This window comes from Vulpes vulpes, chromosome 1 (genome assembly GCF_048418805.1).
Source record: "Vulpes vulpes isolate BD-2025 chromosome 1, VulVul3, whole genome shotgun sequence".
NCBI classification, from domain to species: Eukaryota; Metazoa; Chordata; class Mammalia; order Carnivora; family Canidae; genus Vulpes; species Vulpes vulpes.
The window spans coordinates 29104752-29130450 of record NC_132780.1 but is presented as its reverse complement, the minus strand read 5'-3'; the positions used below and the strand labels follow the sequence as shown (position 1 = coordinate 29130450).

The following is a 25699-nucleotide window of genomic DNA, read 5'->3' as shown; positions in this document are numbered from 1 at the left end:
TAAACTATGAGCTTTGAAAATAAACCATTTGTAGTTTGTAGCACCTCTTACATTCTTAGAGGTTAAAAGAATAAAATTCTTTTCTCGTACGGATATTCATTAGAGTGTAGATCATAAGATAAAATTTTACCTTGATGCCCATGGTTGGAAACCCTTCAAGTTGGAATCCACGTTGGCAGTGAGATCCTACCTCACACTTCACCCACAAATACTTAGGAAACACCAGAGTTTGGGGGAAGTGGGAGTTCTTTTTAGTGTTCTGGGTGGCTGGCTCATTTATACTCTAGGGACATCCTTCTTCAAGTGACTATTTTGATTTTCTTCATCCAAGAACAGAATTCACTTCCAGGCTTGCACAAAACTACTTTGAACTCTTATCTCAGCGCCTAATGGTTACCTCAGATTACCATGCTTCTTGAACTGACGTCAGCCACCATAGGGAACTTTATTGCCTGGCCTGGGCAGTGCAGCATGTCTGTTAAGATATGTGTTCATCCTTTTTCAAGCATATGTCATGACACCATAACCTTTAATTCTGCAAGGTTGGCTTCCACAAACTAGCACTGGGGTTGAGAACTTCTTTTTTTGGAGGGGGGTTGGGGGTTGAGAACTTCTAACAACAGAACTAAAAGCTGTTTATTTATTTAGATTTCAGGTTGACTTACTAGATAATAAGTAAATCTAACAGATACTTTTGTGAATACATTTAATCAAGGTTAATACTGATGTTTTCTGCACATTATTTTTACTTGATTTTTGTTGTTTTCACATTACACAGAGAATCTTATTAGATTGAATTGTATCATACTGGCTTTTAAATTTGGCTTTCTTTTTTAAAAAAAAAAAAAAGTCATACTTGAAGTGCAGTGAAAATGAATCTGAATAAATTGAGGTTCTTTTATTGCAGGAACAGAAGGGTCTTTCCCTTTTTCTCTCTGTTGTTCTGTTTTACACCATAGTCCCACGTGCTCATGAAAACTGCTTAATCTGTAGGCTAGTGGAGAGGTCAGTGTCAGCAAAGCTAGGATTTATATAATCTACTTTGATATCTTATGGAAGAATCTTTCAGGCTTCAACTTCTTGTTAGAGTAATACAAAGACCCCATGTCCCCATGTCCAGAGCTCTGAGAGAGAAATCATGGGAAGGTACATTTCCTACTTAAATTGCAGTTAAAGAGTTCATATCTTCAGAGGCCTTACACATGAATAGGTTGACTACCCCAGTAAAATAGCTTAGCTTAGATACACATGCGTATGGATGTGTAGAGAGAGTTAAGACTCACCAGTGGTTATCCCTGGAGCAGTGATAGAACAGAATTTCATTTAGTCCTTTGTCCATTTTTATATTGTTTACATATATAATAGTATTTTGCTATTTTAATCAGAAGACATAAAAGTAATAAAAATATCTCCATTAAAAAACAAAAACAAAACTCTTGCGAGGCTCTAGTTTTCTTTTTTTAAAGATTTTATTTACTCATGAGAGACAGAGAGAGGGAGAGGCAGAGACATAAATAGAGGGAGAAGCGGGCTCCATGCAGGGAGCCAGATGTGGGACTCGATCCCAGGACTCCAGGATCACGTCCTGGGCTTAAGGCAGATGCTCAACCACTGAGCCACCCCAGGCGTCCCTGTAATTTTCTTAGTTAGGGTAGTTTTGTAATGGTGCCAGTCAGGAAACTCAAACTTTTCATGTCCACAATTCCTGGTTGCCCTCATGGCTGGTTCTCTAAAAATCTTTTGTCAGTCTGCAGTTATTGCGTGTTTAGTATTTAAAATAGACAAAAACAGCGAATGTAGAGAAAAAGCAGTGTAGGAAAAGCCTGATGTCTAGAAATTCATAATGAAATGCTGAAGACAGGAGATGTGAAATATGGCCTGGTATTTAAACGGTAAATTCCAAGTACTCTGCTAGTAATACCCGGTATTTGGGAACACTTCAAACATTGTACAGGAAAATGAATCTCGTAACGTTAAAGCTTTAAGTGCTTTAAGTTTAAATACTTTTCAGAAGTCTTACCAAATTGATGTATTATTTTCTGTAGATTTCCAACACCTATCTAGAGAGCAATTGGCCTATACGGGTGAGTTATTTGTTATTTTGTTGATGTTAACTTTTATTGGATAGCGTTTGCTGCAAGAGGCATTCTGGGAATTGAGCCTTTTTCGGTGGGTGCATCAATAATAGTAAAATTTTAATACTTGATCTGTTGTATATCGTTAGCATATTAACATCTATAATTTGGTGAAATGTAACTTGTATATGAATACTTATATTTTTAAATATAGCAATTTATATTTAATTCACTTAGCAAGCATTTATTATAGTCTGTTTGCCTGACACAACAATGCTAAGCTCTTTATACTTAATATAAGGATATAGGTTTGCAAGGAAGAGTTCTTAATCTTTTTTTTAAATTAGTTTTCAGCTATTGATAAGCTTGGACAGAATATTGCTGTGGTTGGCAAGTTTGGTTTTGCACATTACTCTTTACTCACCAAAAAATGGAAACTTTTTGGAAACATTACCCAGGTTAGTCTTTTTGAAATTAAAAACTGATTTCTCCGAGTATAAGAGAACTACCATATGAAATAACTCTAATGGAAGCCACTATTTGGTTATTAAAAAATATCAAATACTAAAAAATGATGTTAGATGATATCTAAGGGTCCGTTCTGATGAAGTACTTGATAAAGGGTTTTGTATTGAGATGGTTTGTTGGTTTTTAACTTGAGGATTTATTCTTCTATTCCATGTTGAGTCCATCAGATGTGAGCAGAATAAATTTCCTCTGTATTTGAGATCATTTCCAAAATCCAACACATACAATTGGATTTTGCAAGAATCAAATAGGAAAAGACAAGGATGTTAACGTGTAGTAGGTGCCTGCTGTGTGCTTTAAGGGGCCTTTACCATTTTCTACCTCACTGATCTTCCTAACTGAGAGAGGGCACTGTTGTTACCATTTTATAGAAGAGAAATTAGGATTCAGGGTCAAGAAGCTGATAAGTGATAAAGCCAGATTTTAAACCCAAGTCTGCTGAATAGGGGACTAATTGTGCTACAGGGTACCCAGTTAATTACAGAAATGTTTGTTTTTCCAAAATAGGATATGAGTCATTTTTAATAAAGGCCCCAGAGTAATACTTAATTGAGGGAATAGAGAATAGAGCAGAAATAATTTTGAGCTCTCATTGTCAGCTTAGGAATATTTTATAAGGATGTTACTTATTGTAATTCCTGGCAGCATAAGTAAAAGTAAATCCTTTTTTTTTTTTTTTTAATTCTCTTTTAAGGAGCAAAATATGATTGTGACAGGTGGTTTAGCCTGGTGGGATGATTTTATTGTCCTGGCATGTTATAACATAAGTGACCGTCAAGAAGAGGTAAGGAATTTTTTCTCTCAGAAATAACAGATTTTTATATTTTAAAGATACTAAACATTGGTTTAATACAATTTTTGGAAAATGAATAAAGCATTTTATTTTTTTAGTATTTTATTTTTTAATTAAGAATTTGGCATTTTTATCTAAATGACACTTTGTAGCAGGTTACTACTTTAAAAAATGTTTTTAAAGGGATAGTCAGAACTTCTGAGACAACTTTTTCTAAGAATTTTAGCTGTTAGATATTCTCTGTAAAGTTTGTAAGTAATAAAGATTGTTAAGGAGGGCTGTCCTTAGAGATTTATTAATTTATTGATTTGCAGGTTGATGTTTTTAGAAAGTGCTGGTCTACTTGTCTCAGGTCTAGATATGCAAGCCTTTAGAAGGAGAACCTCATAATAGTACATTCCCAATTTTAATCACTTTGTCTTTTGGTTATTTGTAGAATAAGCCTACCCTGTGAAATTACAAACAGTATTCATTTATTATTAATGCTCAGAATAGTCTTTAAACTTCTCTTACTTGAAGCCAATAGATAAAAAGCAGCTTGTCTAAAGTATTTAGTCTGTGGTATAGGCGTCTTGTTTTTACAGTTTCTTTTGTTTCTGTGTTCTTCAGCTCAGAGTCTACTTGCGAACATCAAATCTGGACAACGCATTTGCTCACATCACCAAAGCTCAAGCAGAAACATTACTGCTTAGTGTCTTCCGGGACATGGTAATCGTATTTAGAGCAGACTGTTCGATATGCCTCTACAGTATTGAAAGAAAATCTGATGGGTAAGTGCGTGTCATGCAACAAGTCACTTTGCTTCTGTGTATATCCTTCCTCTGTTGTTTTTATTTTCTTAAAAGTCATTCTGGTTTTGTGTTCAGTTTCCTTTGTTTTAGAAGTGAAAAAATAAGACATTTTATATTTAGTGATGTTCATGTAGTTATTTTTTAGCCACCTAAATAAATAGCCTACAATAATGTCTTTAGCTGCTCTTACTGGGTTTGTTTGGAAAAAAAAATCTGGTTTGGGATGGGATAACCAGGTTTTTTTTTTCACAATCTTGAAAATAAGCGGTTACTAACTATGCTGATGTGGACACTGGGGGAGTTTTGAAGGTGTTTCACTGGCTGAAGGTCTTGGGCAGCATGTCCTCAGCAGACTCAGTAATTCCCACTGGGTGAGAGATGGCTGCAGTCTGGTGGGAGGGGTGGCAGTTCTTGTTACTGCTGTGTTGTTGCCTGTACTCTTCTTGGCATCTGGTTGGTTTACAGTGTTTAGACCACACCTCTTGAGTTCTATTTTGCTCTTGTGATAGCCATAAAGTATGTATTTGCTGAAATAGCTTAGTGATTAAGGAATACTGTAAAGATAGAAATTAAGAAATTTTACTAGCCTCTGATGGAACCCATGTCCTTCCTCAAGCAACCGAACTATTTCTATTTTTTTCCTTACTAGTTTCCTTTCCTAGTTTTCCAAGTTTTTTTTTCCCTTTCCTTCTACATTGTATTCCCTTTCTTTCTTCCTTATTTCTATATGTATTCTTTAGATATCTCAACCTTAGCAGTCTACTACCTGAAGTGAAGAATACTTGAGGGGGAGGAAATGATAGGTAGAAGGCTTTTGGATCCTCCAAAAGCATGAAATCCAACACCATTAGAAGCTTGATAGTGGAAAAGATAGGAAAACAAAAAACTTGTTAGCATTGATGTTGAGATGTGTGGGTATCCTTCTCTCTCTCTTTTTTTTTTTTTTTTTCAGTCCAAATACTACTGCTGGTATTCAGGTTCTTCAAGAAGTGTCCATGTCACGCTACATTCCTCACCCTTTCCTGGTCGTGTCTGTCACTCTGACTTCAGTGAGCACAGAGAATGGAATCACCCTGAAAATGCCACAGCAGGTACTGTTTTGTTACCAGAGCTCTTCAGAGCTTTATCTCAGTTAATCATCTTCAACTTCATCTTAGCATTTTAAGTTGATACCAGGAACTATTTGTTCAGCAAATAAATATCAAGTGTCTAAAATGTGCTTTGCATGAAGATACTGGGTATGATGGCAGACTAAACAAACTTGATTTTAGACATTAAAGAAATAATTACATGCATAGTTAATTGTAATTTTGATGTGTGTACCAGAAAGTCGTAAAGGTCACTGTAAGAGTGTAGAACGAAAGCCTGGAATAGTCTAAACAGTCAGAGATTTTTGTACCATTTAAGTTACAGCCTGAAGGCCTGACGGATGGGAGGTGGTTACCTAAGTAATAAGTGGAAATATCAGGTCAACAGGAACAGGAGTGCAGAGTCCCATCAGTAAGAGAGAAAAACGACACTCTCAGGGAACCGAAAAAACTTCAGAGTGACTGGACTTAATTTTAAAGTCTACATTTTGAGCTGGGTATTACTAGAACTAAGCTTTGTAATGTTTAGTCTAACTATAAGGAGGAAAATGAGCCAGAGTAGGGCAAAACGGGATGTAGAGAGGGTAGCTGAGAGGCCACTATCATGATCTAAAGGAAGGGTATTAGTGACCAAACTTGGCAGTGAAAAAGAAGGAAAGAAGTGGAATGAATATAAAATATAGAGAATTCCATGATTAGTTACCATAAAGAAAGAGAAAATAATGCTGTAGTTTCTGGTTAAACCCACGAAGTTGTGTAACTTCCTATTCCAAGGCTGCTCCTATTCATGAATGATTTCCAAATTTTGTCTCATTGTGCAACCTATTTTCAAAGGAAAACTATATACATTTGTTAACTCTGTCTTCCCAATATTTACTTCCTATTAAGGCATTCATTCATCTTCAAAATCTAGATTCCATTTCCCCTCAAACTATATTTCATGTAGCCAGAGAATCCTAGATGAAAAGAGAAAGTTGTGTTACAGAAAAGAATTGTAGCTAAAAGATGAGGAGGAAGGTAAGAATTACAGTCACTTTTTTTTTTTTAATTGGAGTTCAATTTGCCAACATATAGCATAACACCCAGTGCTCATCCCGCCAAGTGCCCCCCTCAGTGACCATCACCCAGTCACCCCAAACAGAGTCACCTTTTTGGAGCCACCTAAGGCAGTAACTGATTCAGACAGTGATGATTGGATGAAGTCATCAGATGAAAGGTTGGTGGGGAGTGTCACAATGAGGGCATCAGGTGGCCTTATCTAAGCCTAGTTAATCAACCTTAGCATCACTGCAAGTGGGAGAACCAAGTGGAGCATGCTTCCTGGGATGATCCATCCTAAAGTTCACATGAGGAATTACCGCCAAAAATACTGAACCTGAATTAAATCAAGCTTCTAGAGTCAAGTTTCATTCATAGGAAATACAGGGGTAGAGGTTTAGTGTAACACCACAAGGAAGCAGAGTATACAACATTCTGTAGGACAGCTACAAGTCAGTAATGTGGGGGTTTGCAAGAAAAATAAGGGGAGACTTATAAATAATTCTTTAGAGCCATAACAACTAAATGCAGTGTTTAAGTTCATTTGTATCCTGATTCAAACTGGCTATAAAAAGACACTTTTAAAGCAATTAGAGATACTGGATACGCACTGAGAGGTAACATTAAGGAATAACTGTAGATCTTATTAGATATGGTACTGGCATTGTGATTATGTAACCAAATATCCACGGACTTTAGGGTTGCATAGTATAGAGGTAAAACGGCACAGTATCTTCCTTTAAAATACTTTGGTAGGGACACCTGGCTGGCTTAGTCAGTGGGGCAGGTGACTCTTAAAAATAAATCTTTAAAAAAAATAATAAAATACTTCAGCAAAATAAATGAAAAAAGGGAAAGATGGAGCAAATGTGGCAAAACCTTGAATAATTGTGAATTTGATTGATGGGGATATGAAGGCTTATTGTACTATTCTCTCTACTTTGAAGTTTTCTCTTTCATGTTTGAAGTGTTCATATTAGGGAAAATAAATTGTCTCCTGTATATCCCAGATACAGTAGGCAGTCAGTGGCACCAGTAGTACTGGGTACCGCATTTTAAGAGGTCCTTTCAAGTAGACATGTGAAAAATGCTCAACATCACTCATCATCAGGGAAATGCATATCAAAACTACAGTGAGATACCACCTCACACCTGAATGGCTAAAACACAAACAGCAAGTTTTGGCAAAATATGGAGAAAAAGGAACCCTCTTGTACTGTTGGTGAGCATGCCACTGTGGAAGACAGGATGGAGGTTCTTCAAAAAGTTAAAGATAGAACCATCCACTGATCAGTAATCACAGTACTGGGTACTTACCCCCCAAAATACGAAAACACTAATTCAGCGGGACACCTACACCCACCCCTATATTTATTGCAGCATTGTTTACAATAGCCAAATTAGGGAAACAGCCCAAGTATCCATTGATAGATGAATGGATAAATATGTGGTATATATACATGTGGAATATTACAAATGGGGCGCCTGGGTGGCTCGGACAGTTAAGCATCTGTCTTTGGCTTAGGTCCTGATCCCAGGGTTCTGGGATCGAGTCCCATGTCAGGCTCCCTGCTCAGTGAGTGTCTGCTTTCCCTTCTCTGCCTGCCCCTCCCCACGTCATGTTCATTTGCGCTCACTCAGATCAAAAAAATCTTTAAAAATAAAAAGAATGAAATACTTTCATTTGCAATGACATGGATGGATCTAGAGAGTATAATCCTAAGTGAAATAAGCCAGAGAAAGACAAATACCATATGATTTCATTCATATGTAGAATTTAAGAAACCAAACAAATGGGTAAAGGAAAAAGACAAATCAAGAAACAGACTCTAACTGTAGAGAACAAACTGATGGTCACCAGTGGGGAGGTGAGTGGGTGTGGGGGTGGGGGAAATATGTGATGGGGATGAAGGAATGCACTTAAGATGAGTACCAAGTGTTGTATGGAAGTGTTGAATCACTGTATTGTACACCACCTGAAACTAATATAATACTACATGTTAACTATACTGGGATTTAAAAAGTAAAAGCTTTTCACAAAAAGGAGAGAGCAAATGTGGTAAAGAGCAGATTAAGAAGTTGACTGTGAAGAGTGGTGGTTTGACTTCTTCCTTGCCGATTTGGATGCCTTTTATTTCTTTTTGTTGTCTAATTGCTGAGGCTAGGACTTCTGTAACACTCAATGTAGGAAACCTAAGAGTCCACCAAAAAATTGCTAGAATTTATACAGGAATTCAGCAGAGTCACAGGATATAAAAATCAGTGTAGAGAAATCTGTTGCATTTCTGTACACCGATAGTGAAGCAGCAGAAAGAGAAATCAAGGAAATCGATCCCATTTACAATAGCACCAAAAATCATAAGATACCTAGGAATAAACCTAATTGAAGAGGTAAAAGATATGTATGCTAAAAACTATAGAACGCTTATGAAAGAAACTGAAGAGGACACAAATGGAAAAACATTCAATTCTCTTGGATTGGAAGAAAAAATATTGTTAAAATGCCTATACTACCTAAAACAATCTACACATTCATTGCAATTCTTATCAAAATAACACCAGCATTTTTCACAGAGCTGGAATAAACAATCCTAAAATTTGTATGGAACCAGAAAAGACTCCGAGTAGCCAAAGTAATGTTGAAAAAGAAAAACAAAGTGGGAGGCATCACAATTATGGACCTCAAGCCCTATTACAAAGCTGTAATCATTAAGACAATGCGGTGCTGGCACAAAGACACAGAGATCAGTGGAACAGAATAGAGAACCCAGAAATGAACCCAAAACTGTGTGGTCAACTAATCTTCAAGAAAACAGGACAGAATATCCAATGGAAAAAAGACAGTCTCGGGACACCTGGGTGGCTTAGTGGTTGACCATCTGCCTTTAGCTCCCGGGGTCTGGGATCGAGTTCTGCATCAGGCTCCCCAGAGGGAGCCTGCTTCTCCCTCTGCCTGTATTCCTGCTCTCTCTCTGTGTGTCTCTCATGAATAAATAAATAAAATCTTTCAAAAAAATTTTTAAAAAGTGGAAAAGACAGTCTCTTTAACAAATGATGTTGGGAAAATAGTACAGCCACATATAGAATAATGAAACTAGACTACTTTCTTAAACCATACATGAAAATGAATTCAAAATGAATGAAAGCCCTGAGTGTGAGACAGGAATCCATCAAAATCCTAGAGGGGAAAGCAGGCAGCAACCTCTTAGACCTTGACTGTAGCAACTTTTTGCTAGACACATCTCTAAAGGCACAGGAAACAAAAGCAAAAATGAACTATTGGGACTTCATCAAGATGATAAATCTTCCGCACAGCAAAGGAAACAACAAAGCTAAAAGGTAGCCAATGGAACAAAAAAGGTATTTGCAAATGACATATTGGATAAAGAGTATCTAAAATCTCTAAAGAACTTCAATACCCAAAAAACAAATAATGCAGTTAAGAAATGGGCAAAAGATATGAATAAACACTTCTCCAAAGAAGACATCTATATGGCTGACACATGAAAAGATGCTGTGCATCATTCGACATCAGGGAAATATGGATCAATATCACAATGAGATACAACCCACCCGTCAAAATGGCTAAAATTAACAACACAGGAAACAACAGATGTTGGTGGGAATGCAAACTGGTGCAGCCACTCTGGAAAACAGTATGGCGGTTCCTCAAAAAGTTAAAAATAGACCTACCCTGTGACCCAGCAATTGCATTACTAGGTATTTATCCAAAGGATACAAACATACAGATTCGAAGGGGCAAGTGCACCCCAGTGTTCATAGCAGCAATATCCACACTAGGTAAAATAGGGAAAGAGCTCAGATGCTCATCAACTGATGAATGGATAGAGAAGAGGTGTGTGTGTGTGTGTGTGTGTGTGTGTGTGTGTGTATACACATATATGTGTATGTATGTGTACATATATGCATACATACACATAAACAATTGAGTATTACTCAACCATCGAAATTTTACCATTTGCAACAATGTGGATGGAACTAGAGAATATTATGTTGAGCGAAATAAGTCAGAGAAAGACAAATACCATATGATTTCACTCATATGTGGAATTTAAGAAACAAAACAGAGGAACATAGGGGAAGGGAGGGAAAAATAAGATGAAATCAGAGAGGGAAACAAACCATAATTTATGTAATAAATAAATGGATGGCGTCTTGCACTGAGGGAAGACCATCCATGATTGCTACAGCAAGGCAAGTCTTGATTTCATAAAGGTTTTTTTAAAAACCTTAAGAATGGAAACTGTTTAACAGTAAGATGGCCTCCCTTATGAGACTGGGTGCCTTGTCTCTGCAACTTGTAATAAGAATCATCTAAAAAAAAAATCATCTACTAGGGATTTTGTTAGAGAAGGTATGTTTGATTCTTTCAAATTTAGCATTTTGGGGATATAGGTAGTCCCTGCTTTTAAGTTTTTGAAAAGCTCATTAAAAATGCTGGAAGGGGGGGGCAGCCCCGGTGGCTTAGCAGTTTAGCGCTGCCTTCAGCCCAGGGCATGATCCTGGAGACCTGGGATTGAGTCCCACGTCAGGCTCCCTGCATGGAGCCTGCTTCTCCCTCTGCCTGTGTCTCTGCCTCTCTCTCTCTCTCTCTCTCTCTGCCCCCACCCCTGTCTCTAATAAATAATTAAAATCTTAAAAAAAAAAAAATGCTGGAAGGTGCTGTGGAACTCCCCTGTTCTCCATGCTGTAGTCCTGATGGAAAGTGTTGAATGCATGGATGCAACTGAAGGAAAGAGAAGTGGGTTTGTTTGTGTAATGAGAGATCGCATCAAATGTAGTGAAATTCCCCATTTTCACACCTGCCAGTGGTTATTGTACCCCAAGTCCTTGCTGCAGTGACTTGACTGAGCTGCTCTGAAAGTCACTGGAAGGGTTTGTGGAGTGTCTCTGCACCAGACCCCAGGCACTCTGTTCTGACTCTCAGTTTGCATGTTCATGTTTTCTCTGTCCTGTGCCATCCAGTTCTTAGTTACCACACAGTGTATTATTCCCATTCTTCATCTTTACCTCGAAGTTCTATGTTGTTTCTCATGTGCTGTGGGGAGGTAGATCTTTACTTTTCATGTCCTTATGTGCTAACTGGGGAGCCAAAGACTTCTATCCAAGTAAAGTTCTTGGGCTTTATGACAGTTGCTTGGAGATTTTGTGATTTTTATCTTTTTCTTTCTCTTTTTAAATTTTATTACCCTTATTACCTCCCTGGATATGGTCTAACACAAAAATGAATGGTAAGATCCATGAATCTTTGGGACCCTCTTGCCATTTCTTATATACAGTTCTAATGGTTTCTGCAGGGCAGTCCAGAAGAGCATTTTGTGTAACTGATTTGCAAACAGAATGTGTAGGATGGCTGCTGTTTTCCTGACTGAACCCTGAATAATGATGACAGCTTAATAAATTCAGCCTGCCAGCAAGCCTCACACTGCAACACCTTCCCGCAGCTTCTGAGTAATCATTCTTTCCTCCTCAGTTTATATGACAGTCTGCTCTGCTGATGCCCTTTGTGCCTTCAGAAGCTCGCCTTCGGCTCTGCAGACGTTGCTTCAGAAAGCACGTCTGTTTTCTTCAGCTTCCCAACCTCACTTTGATTCTGGCATGTTCGTCTTTAGTCCTCTCTCACAATGTTTTTACGTGAAAGTCTTAAGACTTTCAAATACAGCGAGCAGTGAAATAGAACTGCTTAGTTTTCCTTAACTTCTCCTGTAACTTGTCAGTGGTAACCTCACCTTCTCTAGCACCCAGCCTGGGTACAGGCAGTACTCCAAAATCACCTTCAGTTCACTTCTCTTCATGCCTCTCTCGACTCAGGCACCTGTCAGTTGTGTTTTTGTTTTTGTAAATCCAGATGCTCTTCTTCTTTACAAGTGACAAAAGACTTCCTATCTGAGATTCACTTTAAAACAGTGCTCTGCCATGTTGGGCCAGGTTGAGAGGGTTTAATGGGGAGTCATGTTAGGCTCTCTACTTTAGGATTTGGGTGTAATTTTCCATAATGAAGACAGATTATTTCACTCATGCCTGAAGTCAACACCTGTGATGTCTGCCTCTCCTGAGTAAGCCATTCTGAATAACTCAGAATTTTTAATGACTTCCTTATTCAGGAACCATAAGTAGTGGCTTATTTCCTGCCCCCCCCCCCTTTTTTAAACCTGGCTTTCCAGTCTCTCCTTGAAGGTCTGTTACCATCCAGCATTTTTCTCATGATAGTCTTAATCTAGTCCGATTGTTCACACTTTCCCAGAAGAAATGTTCCTCTCAGTATCATTTACACTGATGGTCTTCAACTGGAGAAGCCACCCTTTTCCTTCCTCCTATATGTCCTAATCCTTGGAGGCCTACCTCACCCTTTAAGCTTCTGTAGCTATGCCAGCAGGTCACTGAAGGGATCTCTCATCTTTATGACTTCTGAAGTTCTCCTAGTTTTATCAGGATAATTCAGCTCTGCCCTCAATTGTTTGTTCACTTGTACTGCTCATTCATTGCATTGTGGTAAAGCACGTTCTACCCTATCCAGAAAGCAGCTTGTTCTCCACATCACCTGACAGAATGGCTGTACGTGGTACACAGTAAACATTGTTGGTGGTCTCACCTGTAAACCATATGGATTTGGGAGGAAATGCTGAAAACATATATATTTGCTTAAATCCAATTTTTCTTTCAGGCTCGTGATGCAGAGAGCATAATGCTCAACCTTGCAGGACAGCTCATCATGATGCAGAGGGACAGATCGGGCCCTCAGATCCGGGAGAAGGACAGTAACCCTAACCAAAGGAAACTGGTGAGTAAAATTCAAGTCGTGTAGACCATTAAAGATAAAGGAATAAAAGAATTTAAGAGGAGAGTATTATCTTGTGACTTGGAAACTGGAAAAGTATATATTAGTCTTTAAGCCTCTAGGTATAAGACTGTGAAGGGTAAGAACATCCTGAAACAATCACACAGTGTTCCATACTTCAGGTGTTATTGCTTGGGCATTATTATTTGCTAATTCTAATGGGAAAGTAGGATAGGTTGGTGAAGTTTGTGGGTTTTTTTTGTTTTGTCTTGTTTTTAGATGTAAATACACATACTTTGAAAGGCAGAGTACTATTCTTAACTCTAATTATAGAGTCCCCTAACTTTCTCAAAAGAAGTTGTGCTATCATTTTGAAAGACTTAAGAGATTAATGCAGAGGAACTTCAGAATATACAGATTTAATAGGAAAAACAACTCCTTGTCTTTGCTTTTCCAGCTGCCGTTTTGTCCTCCCGTTGTACTGGCCCAGTCTGTTGAAAATGTCTGGACGACGTGTCGAGCAAATAAACAAAAGCGTCACCTTCTGGAGGCTCTCTGGCTGAGCTGTGGAGGGGCAGGCATGAAAGTCTGGCTGCCTCTCTTCCCAAGGGATCACCGCAAACCCCACTCCTTCTTGTCCCAGCGGATCATGCTGCCTTTCCACATCAATATTTACCCCCTGGCTGTTCTGTTTGAAGACGCATTAGTCCTTGGTGCTGTCAATGACACTTTACTCTATGATTCTCTGTACGCTCGGAACAGTGCTCGGGAGCAGCTGGAGGTGCTGTTCCCTTACTGTGTTGTGGAGAGAACCTCTCAGATCTACCTCCACCACATTCTACGTCAGCTGCTGGTCAGGAACCTTGGGGAGCAGGCCTTGCTCTTAGCCCAGTCCTGTGCCACTCTCCCTTACTTCCCTCATGTGCTGGAGCTCATGCTCCACGAAGTGCTGGAAGAAGAAGCTACCTCACGGGAACCCATTCCCGACCCTCTGCTTCCCACTGTGGCGAAATTTATCACCGAGTTCCCCCTCTTCCTGCAGACGGTTGTTCACTGTGCACGGAAGACTGAATATGCCCTGTGGAATTACCTTTTTGCAGCTGTTGGAAACCCCAAGGACTTGTTTGAGGAATGCTTGATGGCTCAGGATTTGGACACAGCTGCCTCTTACCTTATTATCTTACAGGTAACAGTTCTCTTCTTAGGAAGGTGCAGGAATTAGTGAGCTTAAACTGAGAGGCGGGGACTCTGTCTTGTGTTGGCACTGTGATTGTGTTCAAAGGATCCGTACAGTCTGGGTTTCTATTCTGTGTAGTATAATATATACAATAAAATGAACATATTGCATAGGACATGCAGTAATACAGAATTATTTTGAATATTAGTAGGTTTGAGCTAATAGCTAATTTGAACTCTCTGTCCGAGTCTCTCACAGTGATAGATTTGTCTCCTCCTAATGCACAAGTGCCAAGGGGCTCTGGGTAAAGCCTGGGTCATACTAGCAGAACTCCTGATGGTGGGGTCCCCATTGCAAGCTGACAAAACTCAGGCCTGCCACAGTGATCTCTCTCACTGCACGCGGTTCTTTGAGACTCCTGAAAATTTGTGTCATTATGTATTTGACAAAAGGGCTTGATAGTTGTTGTTCTTATCAGTCTGATACAGATGTGATAGGCTGCACTTGGCAGTTCTTTCAAATGACTGCAAAGTTGTTTTCATTGATATAAGAAGATAGCCATAGACTGGGTTTAAACTCTGCCAAATCATACTTCTTGTCAGCTTATAAGCTTCAAGACAGCTGATGGAAACCAGAGGAAGTAGTCAAGCCAAGGCGGAGTGGAGTGGCCCTGAAAGTCTGTAATTCCTTGGCTAGTCTAAAAAAGCCACAGAATGATAAAAATAGAAACAAAATACATGCTGCTGTTTTTTGTTTTAGGTCACTCTTTAGACTTTGAGTGATCTGCCCAGCAGTGAGACTGGACACTGTCTCTGTATCAATTCCAGCATTGCTGTGCATCAACAGATCATAATTACAGTTTAACTTATACTACCAGGTGCCTTTCACCTGAAGGCCAAGGCCAGCGATGTGGTTAAGTCTGTGAAAGAATTAGGACTCTTTGTGTAGCAGTTCTACCTCCTGTTGCCCAGAGCCAGGAATACTTTCATCACAGCCACAAAAAACACACAGGAGGCAGACCTGAGCCTTTTGGAGCCCGGCAAAACTAGATTTGTGTTCTTGCTTTTCTGCTGGTCTTCCGCAAGTGACTGAACTCTGTTTCCTCATCTGTAAAATAGGAATGGCATAACCACTTTGCAGAGTTGCTGGGAACCAGGAAAGAGAATATGGGTCAGGTTTAATCAAGGTATCTGAAGTGTAGCAGGAGTTCAGAAAATCCTAATTTATAGTACACCAGCAGAGTGTTTTCCTTACTTTTCCTTGCATGATACTTTGTGTGTGTAAATACTTTTTATTGATCCTTTTATTCTTCTATTAAACATTCCCCTATAGAGGTGTAGCTGCATTCCTTCTCTGGTATAGAAATCATAGAGATAAAGAATTGCTCATGCTTCCCAAATCACCGTATAAAAGGAATGCTTGTCTTTGGTTGTTTCTGTAGAATATGGAAGTCCCAGCAGTTAGTAGGCAACATGCCACCCTTCTGTTCAACACAGCCCTGGAACAAGGCAAATGGGACCTGTGTCGACACATGATTCGATTCCTTAAAGCCATTGGCTCTGGAGAATCAGAGACCCCTCCATCCACGCCTACAGCTCAGGTTGGTTGCAGAATTGCACAGCCTCTCTAGGCCATCCACCTGCATGGTATCTTCTCTAACTGTACCACACATCATGTGTAATCTTAGGAACCCAGTTCAAGTGGTGGATTTGAGTTCTTCAGGAATCGAAGCATCAGTTTATCCCAGTCAGCTGAAAATGTTCCTGCTAGTAAATTCAGCTTACAGAAAACACTGAGTATGCCATCTGGTCCTTCTGGAAAAAGGTAAAAGAATAATGAGCCATTCCTGCTTTTAGGGCATTCTGTGACACTTGCATTTCAGGGCAGTTTGTTAAATTGGATCTTATGAACAGTCATTTGATCAAAGGCAATTCATTTTTCCATTTCCAAAAAGCTTGGAGATCACACAAAATGCTTCCCTTCTTCTGTCCTCCAAAGTTCGCTTTGTTACTCTTTGAAGAGTTTCTGTCCCTTGTCCTAGAGTAGGTCTTGTGTACCCATTCTGAAGGTAGCTAATTTCAAGTTACCCTGATAGTAGAGGACCAGAATAAAAAGGAAGATAATTAAATCTGCACATAATCCAAAAGCCTTCTTATAGTCCATAGTTTTACCTTTCTTTCCAGCTCTACCTCATGACAAAAACATAAAATTTAGTCCCCATGTACTTGACTCTCCTGTGACTCTCTTGACTGGAGAAGTCTTTAAACAGTGGGAGAGCCAAGAGGAAGTGTGTGTCTTGAAGACAGAAGCCTACATCACCCACAGATGGGTTATTGTCTCCTGGGCAGTTACTATGAGCCCATACTAAACATTATAAAATAGAATTTCCTCTGGTTTGTGAGGTCCCTGTGGTCCTTTCTCTGTTTTGTTACATGTTCTCTCTTGTCTTTTCTCTCCCCTAATCCTTTCTTTTATATTGTGTTCGTTGTTAGGACAGTGCTTGATACATAGTGAGAACTTACCGAACATTTCCTATCGTGATATTTGACTACTATTTCTTATCATAGCTGTTTATACCACCCTTACTCTCAACATCTCCACACACAGTCATGGGCTGTATACAAGTTAAATGCAACCACGAGATGTTATGATTGCCAGGCAAGCAGCAGCTTCTCAGCCTTACCCTCGAAGAATGTAATTACTGGCTGATACATATTAAATGCTCAGTATGTGCCAGGCATGTCTCTAAGCATTTACACGTGTATGTCTTTTCATCCTTACCAACCTGTAAGGGTAGACACTGTTGTTACCCACGTGCTGTGGGTGAAGAAATAGAAGCCCAGAAAGTAAGCTCACAAGTAGTGAGTGGCAGAGCCAAGATTTGAATCCAGACAGTCATCCGGCACTCACTGAAGGCACCACATCACCCAGTTCCCAAACCAGTCAGGCCACAGCAGCCCATATGGGTAAGGGATGGTAGACTATGTACAGCCAAGTTAAAAACTTTTTAAGCATCAGTTGTATGTTTCTGTGTCCTTATCTCCCACTCCCATGGACAGACTTCATTTCACTTTATGTCTCTCTTTTGAGTTTCTTTCATTTGATCTCCTCACCTCTTTTCACTGGGCTCTTCAGATAACAGCATTATTTGCTCCCTTTTTTACCTTCAGCCAGTCACCACCCTTCTACTGGTTTGGCTTTGTCCATCTCCTCTCTTTTCCTCTTCCATATTTCCGTTCTATGAGTATGTTCTAAGAGCCTGCTGTGTTCTAGGTATTGTTCAGCAGCTCATGGTATCTTGAGGAAAGTCCAGGTGCTCTGTCTTCATTCAGTCCAGACTCCATCTTGGGCCTCTTACCTCCTCCTCAGCATTATCAGGGCTGCTGTGTACAACTGTGTGAAGTCATCCAGGAACACTTTCTGTAGCTTTCTTGTGCTCCTCCTTACAGGTGGAGCAAAGACAGTGACTGTGCTGAGAACATGTATATTGATATGATGCTCTGGAGACATGCTCGGCGTCTCCTGGAAGAAGTCCGGCTGAAGGACCTCGGCTGCTTTGCTGCCCAGCTGGGCTTTGAGCTAATTAGTTGGCTGTGCAAGGAGCGCACGCGGGCCGCACGGGTGGACAACTTTGTGCTGGCTCTGAAGAGACTCCACAAAGATTTCCTGTGGCCTCTGCCCATCATCCCAGCCTCCTCTCTCAGCTCTCCTTTCAAGAATGGAAGATACCGAACAGGTAATGTGGGCTTGTCTCATTCAATCTCAGATTATCAACAAGGTGAAAGTTGGCTGAATAGAGGAGCTACCACACTGCTCTTGTGGGAAGTTTTGAAATTGATTAGTCATAGAATTCAGAGTAAGCTAAGTTGTGATTTATCTGATAGGACATTCCAGAGAAGTGGTAAGAATGCATCTTTGAGAGTTTGGGCCATCTTCTAATCTAGGAGAAGACAAAGTGAAACTATTTTGATGAAAGAAAAATTAATTTTTAGTCCAGATCTTTGAAAGAAGACTGTTCTCATGACTATTATGAAAATCCAAACAAACACCTAATTTATTGTAGCATTTGGAAACTTCATCTCATAAGAACCAAGGAAAAGCACTTAAAAGATGAACAGAATAAATTGTTTAGTGCTCATAAGAGACCTGATGATGTGTGTTGACTGTCAGATGGTATTACACAGGCATCCCCTTGGTTCCAGCCCCGATTGCCTGGTTCGTGGGGGGATGATGCGGTTTCATTGGCTTTGAACTTTCAGTGTCCACGGGTAGTGGGGAAAGAAGCTGAAATGACTGAGTTGGGAACAGTGGTGCGTGCATCTTTTGAATTCCCACTTTCTTGTTTTGGGGCCTGCCTTTGCAGTAGGAGAGCAGCTGTTAAAGTCCCAATCAGCAGACCCTTTTTTAAGCCTTGAGATAGACACGGGTGTCTCTAATGTACAACGAAGTCAGAGCTGGCTTGGCAACATCGGCCCCACCCATCATGAGATTGACACGGCCTCATCGCATGGACCACAGATGCAAGACGCCTTCCTGTCACCTTTATCTAATAAAGGTAAATGTCATTTTAAATCCTAGCTTTTCCTTAGTTCCTTTGGAGGTTCTTGTGCTCTAGCACTTCAGAAATAGAGCTTCAGTCTTTCAAGATAATGTCCTTGAGGATTAGTCATTAGAATCTGCTAGAGAGGTGGATAGTTTCTAGAACAAGGCCACACTGGCCTTAACTAGACTTCGCTGTATTTACATGAATGAAATAGGTAAAATCTCACTACAGACCAGTGATGATAGATGAAACTTCACACTTGATTTTGATGATACAGAAACACTAACAACTTAAAGTAAGCAAACTTATCTCTCTGGAAAGAATACCATTCTTCTCATAAGTACACATGGATCATAAAAAAAATGGTACTTAATTTCTTCTGTTTCTTGTTTTATTAATTTATAGGATTTTCCTGTCCTCTTGTAAGTTCCTACATAATATTCTTCCTTTTGCCTCTTAGTCTTCAAAGCCTAGATTACTTTCTGGCCCTCTACCAAAAACTGAGAGCCAGTCTCTGCTCTCACAGTATTAGTGGAGTCACTGGTGAAGAGCTTTATGGTGGTTCATGGTGCTGAGGCTTCGGCAGTTACAGGAGTGGAAGAAGCAGTTAGTCTACTTGTCTGTAGTTTCCTTCCTGGCTGAGCTCTTGCTCGGGGTTGGATTTTCAGTCTCTCATCGCTGTTTCTGGAGCTGCTGCTACATGGAGAAGCTTACAGCTGCCATCAGTTTTGTTTAAATTGTGGAAGATATACATAATATGGACCATTCTAACCATTTTTAAGTGTCAAGTTCAATAGGGTCCAGTACATTCACATTGCTGTGCAGCCCACCTCCAGAACTCTGTCTTGCTGAGCTAAAATTCTGTACCCATGAAATAAGAGCTCCCCCACCCAACCTCCCCAGTCCTCGCAGCCACTGTTCTGTTTCCTGTCTCTGTGAATTGGACTACTGGAGAACCTCATATAAGTGGAATCATACAGTATTTGTCTTCCTGTGACTCAAGCTTATTTCACAAAACTCATGTTCTCAGAGTTCATGCCTGTTGCAGCATGTGTGGGAATTTACCTCCTGTTTAAAGCCGAATGGTATTCCATTGTGTGTGTATATATATCACATTTTGTTTATCCATCTGTCCCCCATTGATGAACATTTGGTTGCTTCTACCTTTGTTTACTGTGAATAATGCTGCAGCAAACATGGGAGTTCAGATAGCTTTTCAGGATGCTGCTCTCAATTCTTTTGGGTATATACCCAAAAGTGGAAATGCCAGATCATAGGGTTATTCTTTAATTTTTTGAGGAACTATCAATCTACCAACATTGACAAAGGGTTCCAGTTTCTTGACATACTGCCAACATTTACAAGCTGGGTTTTTTGTTTTGTTTTGTTTTGTTTTGTTTTGTTTTGTTTTGTTTTTATAGTAGCCATCCTAAGAGATACAAGGTAATGTCACTGCCTTTTTTTTTTTTTAAAGAAAACTCTATTTAAAGAAATCATTTCCAATATACTTAAAAATTAGAGATAATAGAAGCATGGAACCCTAGCTCCTACCCCCCCATGTATCTGTTACCTAGCTTTAGCTACTCATTTACTTGTAAGTAGCTTTAGCTACTCATCTACTCATTTAGCTACTTATTTACCAACTCATGACCAAATTTATGTGATCCTTTCCTATATTATTAAACCAAATCCAAGACATGATATGTTTTATCTGTGAACATTTCAGTATGTATCTTTAAAAGGGCTCTTAAAAAAAAAAACTCTGTAACTCCATTTATATCACTCTAAAAATTTAACAGTAATTCCTTGACTTATCAAATATCCAGTAAGTATTCAAATTCCAATTGTTTCATAGTGTCATAAATTTTTTTATGGTTAGGACCAAGATCCAGATAAAGTTCACACATTGTCATCTTCAAAAAAATGATTGGTCCCCTCCCTTTTTTTTTTTTTTTTAAGATTTATTTATTTTAGCACGTGGAGGGGAGGAAGGAGCAAGAGGAAGAGAAAAGAAAGTCTCAAGCAGACTTTGTGCTGAGTGTAGGGCCCAACACAGGGCTTGATCTCATGACCTCAGGATCACAACATGAGCCAAAACTGAGTGAGATGCTTAACCAGCTGGGCCAACCCAGATGTCCCCTACCCCATCTTTTTCTTTTTTTTTTTTTTGTCCCCCTTGCAGTTTAGTCATGGATGAGACTTGCCTCCATGATTTTCTCAAAATGTGGATTTTGGTGATTGCATCTTCATGGTTTAACACTTCTGTATTTGTTGTAAATTAGTAATTGAATTTAAAGACCAGATCAGGGGCACCTGGGTGGCTCTGCGGTTGGGCGTCTGCCTTTGGCTTGGGTCGTGATCCCTGGGGTCCTGGAATGGAGTCCTGCATCAGGCTTCCTACAGGGAGCCTGCTTCTCCCTCTGCCTGTGTCTCTGCCTCTCTCTCTTGAATAAATAAAATCTTAAAAAAAAAAAAAAAGACCTCATCAAATTCTAGCTAGATTTTTTTGAAGGCAGGCAAAACTACTACATAGGTAGTGTGTTTTTCCATCCAAAGGCACATAATGTCTGATTCTCTCTCTAATGATTTTTTTTTAAATAGTTACAACTGTGAATGTAACATGGGAATTTTATCAGTTGATATAATGTTAGGGTTTCAAAATTCTGAGCTGAAATCAACATGTGAGAAGCGGCTAATAGTTAAAATGAAGCATATTTTCTACATGAAGCTAGTAGGTAACTTGTGGCACATCTTCATCAGGTGACGAGTGCAGTATTGGCTCAGCCACTGACTTGACAGAAAGTAGCTCCGTGGTGGATGGAGACTGGACGATGGTGGATGAAAACTTCTCCACGCTCAGTCTGACTCCGTCAGAGCTGGAGCACATCTCCATGGAGTTGGCGAGTAAGGGGCCTCACAAGTCCCAGGTCCAGCTTCGGTGAGTTCCTCAGCATCCTGGAAGTACAGGATGCCTCCTCAGGATATTTTGGCAAATAGGGAACCGGGACTACTTTCCTGATAACGACTGGCCTTCTCTGCAGCACTAGCGCCTTCTTAGCGTCGCTTGTTCTGTTTCTACTTACATACAGATACTTGCTACACATCTTCATGGAGGCGGGATGTCTGGACTGGTGCATTGTCATAGGCCTGATTCTTAGAGAATCCTCAATAATCAACCAGATTTTAGTGATCACCCAGTCTTCAGAGGTAGATGGAGAGATGTTACGGAACATAAGGACGGGGCTGCATGCTGTAGACCGATGGGCCTCTACAGATTGGTAAGCGCACAGCTCCTTCAGCTTGTGACCTTGGTACCTAGGCCATCCTCAGCCGAGTCCTATCCTTTCTCAGGAAGGTTTAGTTCTGGTTCACTTTTCTGGAGATTTTTTAGGTTGGTAGAAATAAAAATGCTTTCGCATGTTCCCTTCTTCTGTCTTTAGTCCTCATCCTATGTCTGGCCATATAGGCAAATGAATACAGTACAGATGATCTTAGAATTAGACTGGAACTTGAGGTCTGTAGTTCTGTGGAATTGCTGGTAATAATAACCTGAAAATATCTGCTTGAAAAGATTAAAGACTTTAGGCATGTGTGAATTTAACAGTCCATAGCAGTTACCAGCAAGCCCAAAGTAAGAGTTACTTAGATAGAAGTGAAGAGCCTTGGGTTCTAGCCCTTTGTCACCAATCATGTGTGGATTTGGGTTTTCCCTTACTTGGATCTAGTTTTTTCCTCAGTTGCCAAATTCACTCAGGAAAGATTTACTCTGTGAAGGTTTTTTAATTCTAATACCATTGGACAAAGAATGTCAGTCCTTGCTCCTAGAGCTCAGAAATGTAAGACCTACACTGCACACCAGGAGTGGAACCGCTGTCCTGGCCAGGATCCTAGGAAGCCTTTCCTTCTGATTCTGTGCCCCCTCTCCTCCCCACATCATCTAGCATGGAGACCTCACTATGTCCGTGTTTAGTAGCAGTTAATCCAGAACAGTGTGGAACATTTTGAATGGGGCAATAAAAAGCTAATTTCCTTTCCTCTCTATTTAGTCCTGGATATAAGCCATTTTTAAACATCATTAAGCCACAAGTACAGAAGCTCAGTGATCTAACAGAGGAGCAGGTCCAGCCTGAAGCCTTCCAGCCAATAACTGTGGGTAAGACTCCTGAACACACCAGTGCCCGGGCAGAGGAGAGCCGGGGTTCCTCGGGCCATGGAAGCATCCCCCAGGGCGAGGTTGGAGGGAGCAGTCTGGTCAGCCGGAAAGAGGACGACACAGCCCTAGCAGAGGAGGAGGAATCTTTTCAGGATGGGACTTACGACTGTTCTGTGTCCTAACAACAGTGGCATGCCATCACCACGGGCAGTATTAATTAGCGGCAGCGTACAACTGAGGACACTGTGACCTAGTTGGACGATTTAACCAGGGAGAGAACTCAGAGACTCTGGTAAGGTATTATTAAATTTTAACTCTTTCCCTCTAAGAAATCGACTCCATAAAAATGTGAGATCAAATCATTTTTCATAAAAAATTTTTTTAAGCTGCAGTGGAAATAAAGAGTATTGTACAGTTGTACATGAGAATATTTTGGTTTTATTCTTAAAGAATGGTAGCTCCTAAACCATAGGGATTGTTTTGCCCTAGATGAGCCTACTTTTTCACTACTTCTAGCTTCTTACATGTTTTCTGGTTCAGCGTGTGTCCAGATTGCTTTTTAAAAATAAATGCTAAGGTGCTTGCTGTAGCTCATCAGGTACTTGAGCTACTGGTATGGCCCTTTGGATCGAGAGCACTGGACTCCCTAATTGGGCCTCCTGAGCAGATGCCTGCCCTGGCACAACATGTGGCTGTTGTGATGGAGACATGCTCCTTGGCTTTTTTAGCCCATTAAATCCCAGTCCTGACTTGATGGAAGCTGTTTACCTGTGAGTCAGCCTGCCTGCGTTATTTAGCAAGCTTGATGCCTGCTGGATCAGTGTGGGCAGAAGTCTGGGAGTCTTACCAATTATGCTGTTAGATACCACTAAACTATTTTTTATCAGAGAACTGTATCTTTTTGTGAATACTCTTATGTAAATATACTCAAAGGCACTGTTCATATTTTTAGGGCTTATATTATAATTTGTAAGGTTTTATGTTGGATTCTGCATGGCTATACTCACTCTTGGAATAGAAACCGGGCTTGCTCTTCTTTCCAAATAGGAGCAGTCTTCATAGAAAAAAGCAGGTTTATTGGCTTGGTCATACAGTAACAGAAATGGTCACACTGATCATGAAATGACACAGGTTTTGTGCAAATTAATGTAGTTTCTTATTTATTGCTTTTGTAAATTGAATAAAAATGGACCTTTATGTAAATAGACTGCTGAATCCTGTATTATCACGGCTACTAAAAATTACTATGTGAAGAATGCATTCTTCATTGTAACTTTTAAAATATTTTATGTATTTCTAGATATGACTTAAATTTTAGTTTTCATACATTATGAAAACCTATCTGCATACTCCTTAATTGCTTCAGACTAAACATGTACCCACTGTATGTACTTCCAGTTATCTTATATCAGTATTAATTTACATAGCTTGTTTGTACTGTGCAATTTGAACAAATGAATGCAATGTTATTTTTTACAAAAACAAACTTGTTTATTTTTGTAATAACAATGTATCTGATGTGGACCAAATTCATACCACTATGTAAAAAAGCCTCTCTTCTCATAGTGCAATTACAGTTTAGAAATAAAACTTGGTCCTCTACCCTTGCTTTTTAAATAAATGGCTAGACACAGTTGTCCTAGCCCGGGTTTCCCTGGCAGAGAAACTCAAAAGCATTTTGAAATTGCTTAGTTCAGAATTCATCAGACTGTTTTAAATTATTGAATTTGGTAATTTACTATCATTTACTTTTTACAACAAGTGCAATAGTTTCACACAGCAGAACTCCCAAGTGGGTGAAGGATGTGATGATGGTACCTAGTCTTTCTGGTGCTACTTTATTTAAGCCTTTGTTTTAAACCGCCTTTCCTTGAATCTTAAGAACGAAAATGTTTCCCTTGTGAGTACATGCAGCCCAGCAAGAAACGAACCGGAAACTCCTCCTGTCCTAGGCCATTAGGAGGAGAACTAGCATTCTTTTTGTGTTTGGTGTGAATATACGGTCAATAAAATGATTTACCATTGTAAACAGCTGTGATCCTTTCAAATCTCCGAATGTGCTGCTGGGTTCATCTTGCACTCTTAAAAGCAGGGCACCAGTAGGTAACCGAACTCCTGTGGTTAACACCGTGAATGAATCTTTGCTCTGCACTTGTTTTTCAGGTAATAGAAATGGGCAGCCCCAAGACAGAAAAATGAGCAGGTTTACAGAAAATTTTTTTTGGTAATTTGTTATATATTTTACTTTTTCTTAATTTATATTTTTGCCTTGTTTGGTTCACATATATCAACTGTTGAAGCCATAATTTTAACCAGTGAATTTAAGTATTCAGTATAACTATTTGAAGTTTAAATTATTTGCTGATACCAAAACAAGAAGTCATTTTGAGGGGTAAAGTCGACCTTTGCTTGTAATTAAAATTGCTGCTACTTCTGTAATGTGTATTTTTTTACTTGGTAAAGGGCAATAAAACCACTACATGAACTTTGTTTATTCATCACCTCAGGTTAACAGCAAAAAGTATATTTATTAAAAGCCACGGAAACGTTCTTTTCATTATGTAATTCCACCTCTTAGAATTTTCCTTATGAAGTAACTACAGATTCAGACAGATTTAAAATTTAGAATAAATTTAGATTTATTTAGAATAGGAATATCAAGAGTTGGCAGGATCCCATATGCCTGACTGTAGAAGCTTGCAAGGGAAATCCAT

The 25699-nt window shown here is 39.6% G+C and overlaps 1 protein-coding gene across 4 annotated transcripts in view; it reads left to right on the top strand.

The window, feature by feature from the left end:
- Positions 1-25470, top strand: part of RIC1 (RIC1 homolog, RAB6A GEF complex partner 1) — a 138261-nt gene extending 112791 nt beyond the window's left edge. For 3 of the 4 annotated variants that reach the window (XM_072761416.1, XM_072761412.1, XM_072761423.1), the window contains 14 exons: positions 2046-2084; positions 2423-2533; positions 3298-3387; positions 4006-4166; positions 5140-5278; positions 12999-13115; positions 13570-14298; positions 15731-15889; positions 15977-16113; positions 17739-18025; positions 18653-18844; positions 21593-21770; positions 21922-22110; positions 22879-25470. In XM_072761416.1, coding sequence (XP_072617517.1) covers positions 2046-2084; positions 2423-2533; positions 3298-3387; positions 4006-4166; positions 5140-5278; positions 12999-13115; positions 13570-14298; positions 15731-15889; positions 15977-16113; positions 17739-18025; positions 18653-18844; positions 21593-21770; positions 21922-22110; positions 22879-23167 — 2817 coding nt within the window. In that variant the 3' untranslated portion in view covers positions 23168-25470. The remainder of the gene's footprint in view (positions 1-2045; positions 2085-2422; positions 2534-3297; positions 3388-4005; positions 4167-5139; positions 5279-12998; positions 13116-13569; positions 14299-15730; positions 15890-15976; positions 16114-17738; positions 18026-18652; positions 18845-21592; positions 21771-21921; positions 22111-22878) is intronic. The other variant, XM_072761420.1, reaches the window with a different exon arrangement.
- Positions 25471-25699: the final 229 nt, after the last annotated feature.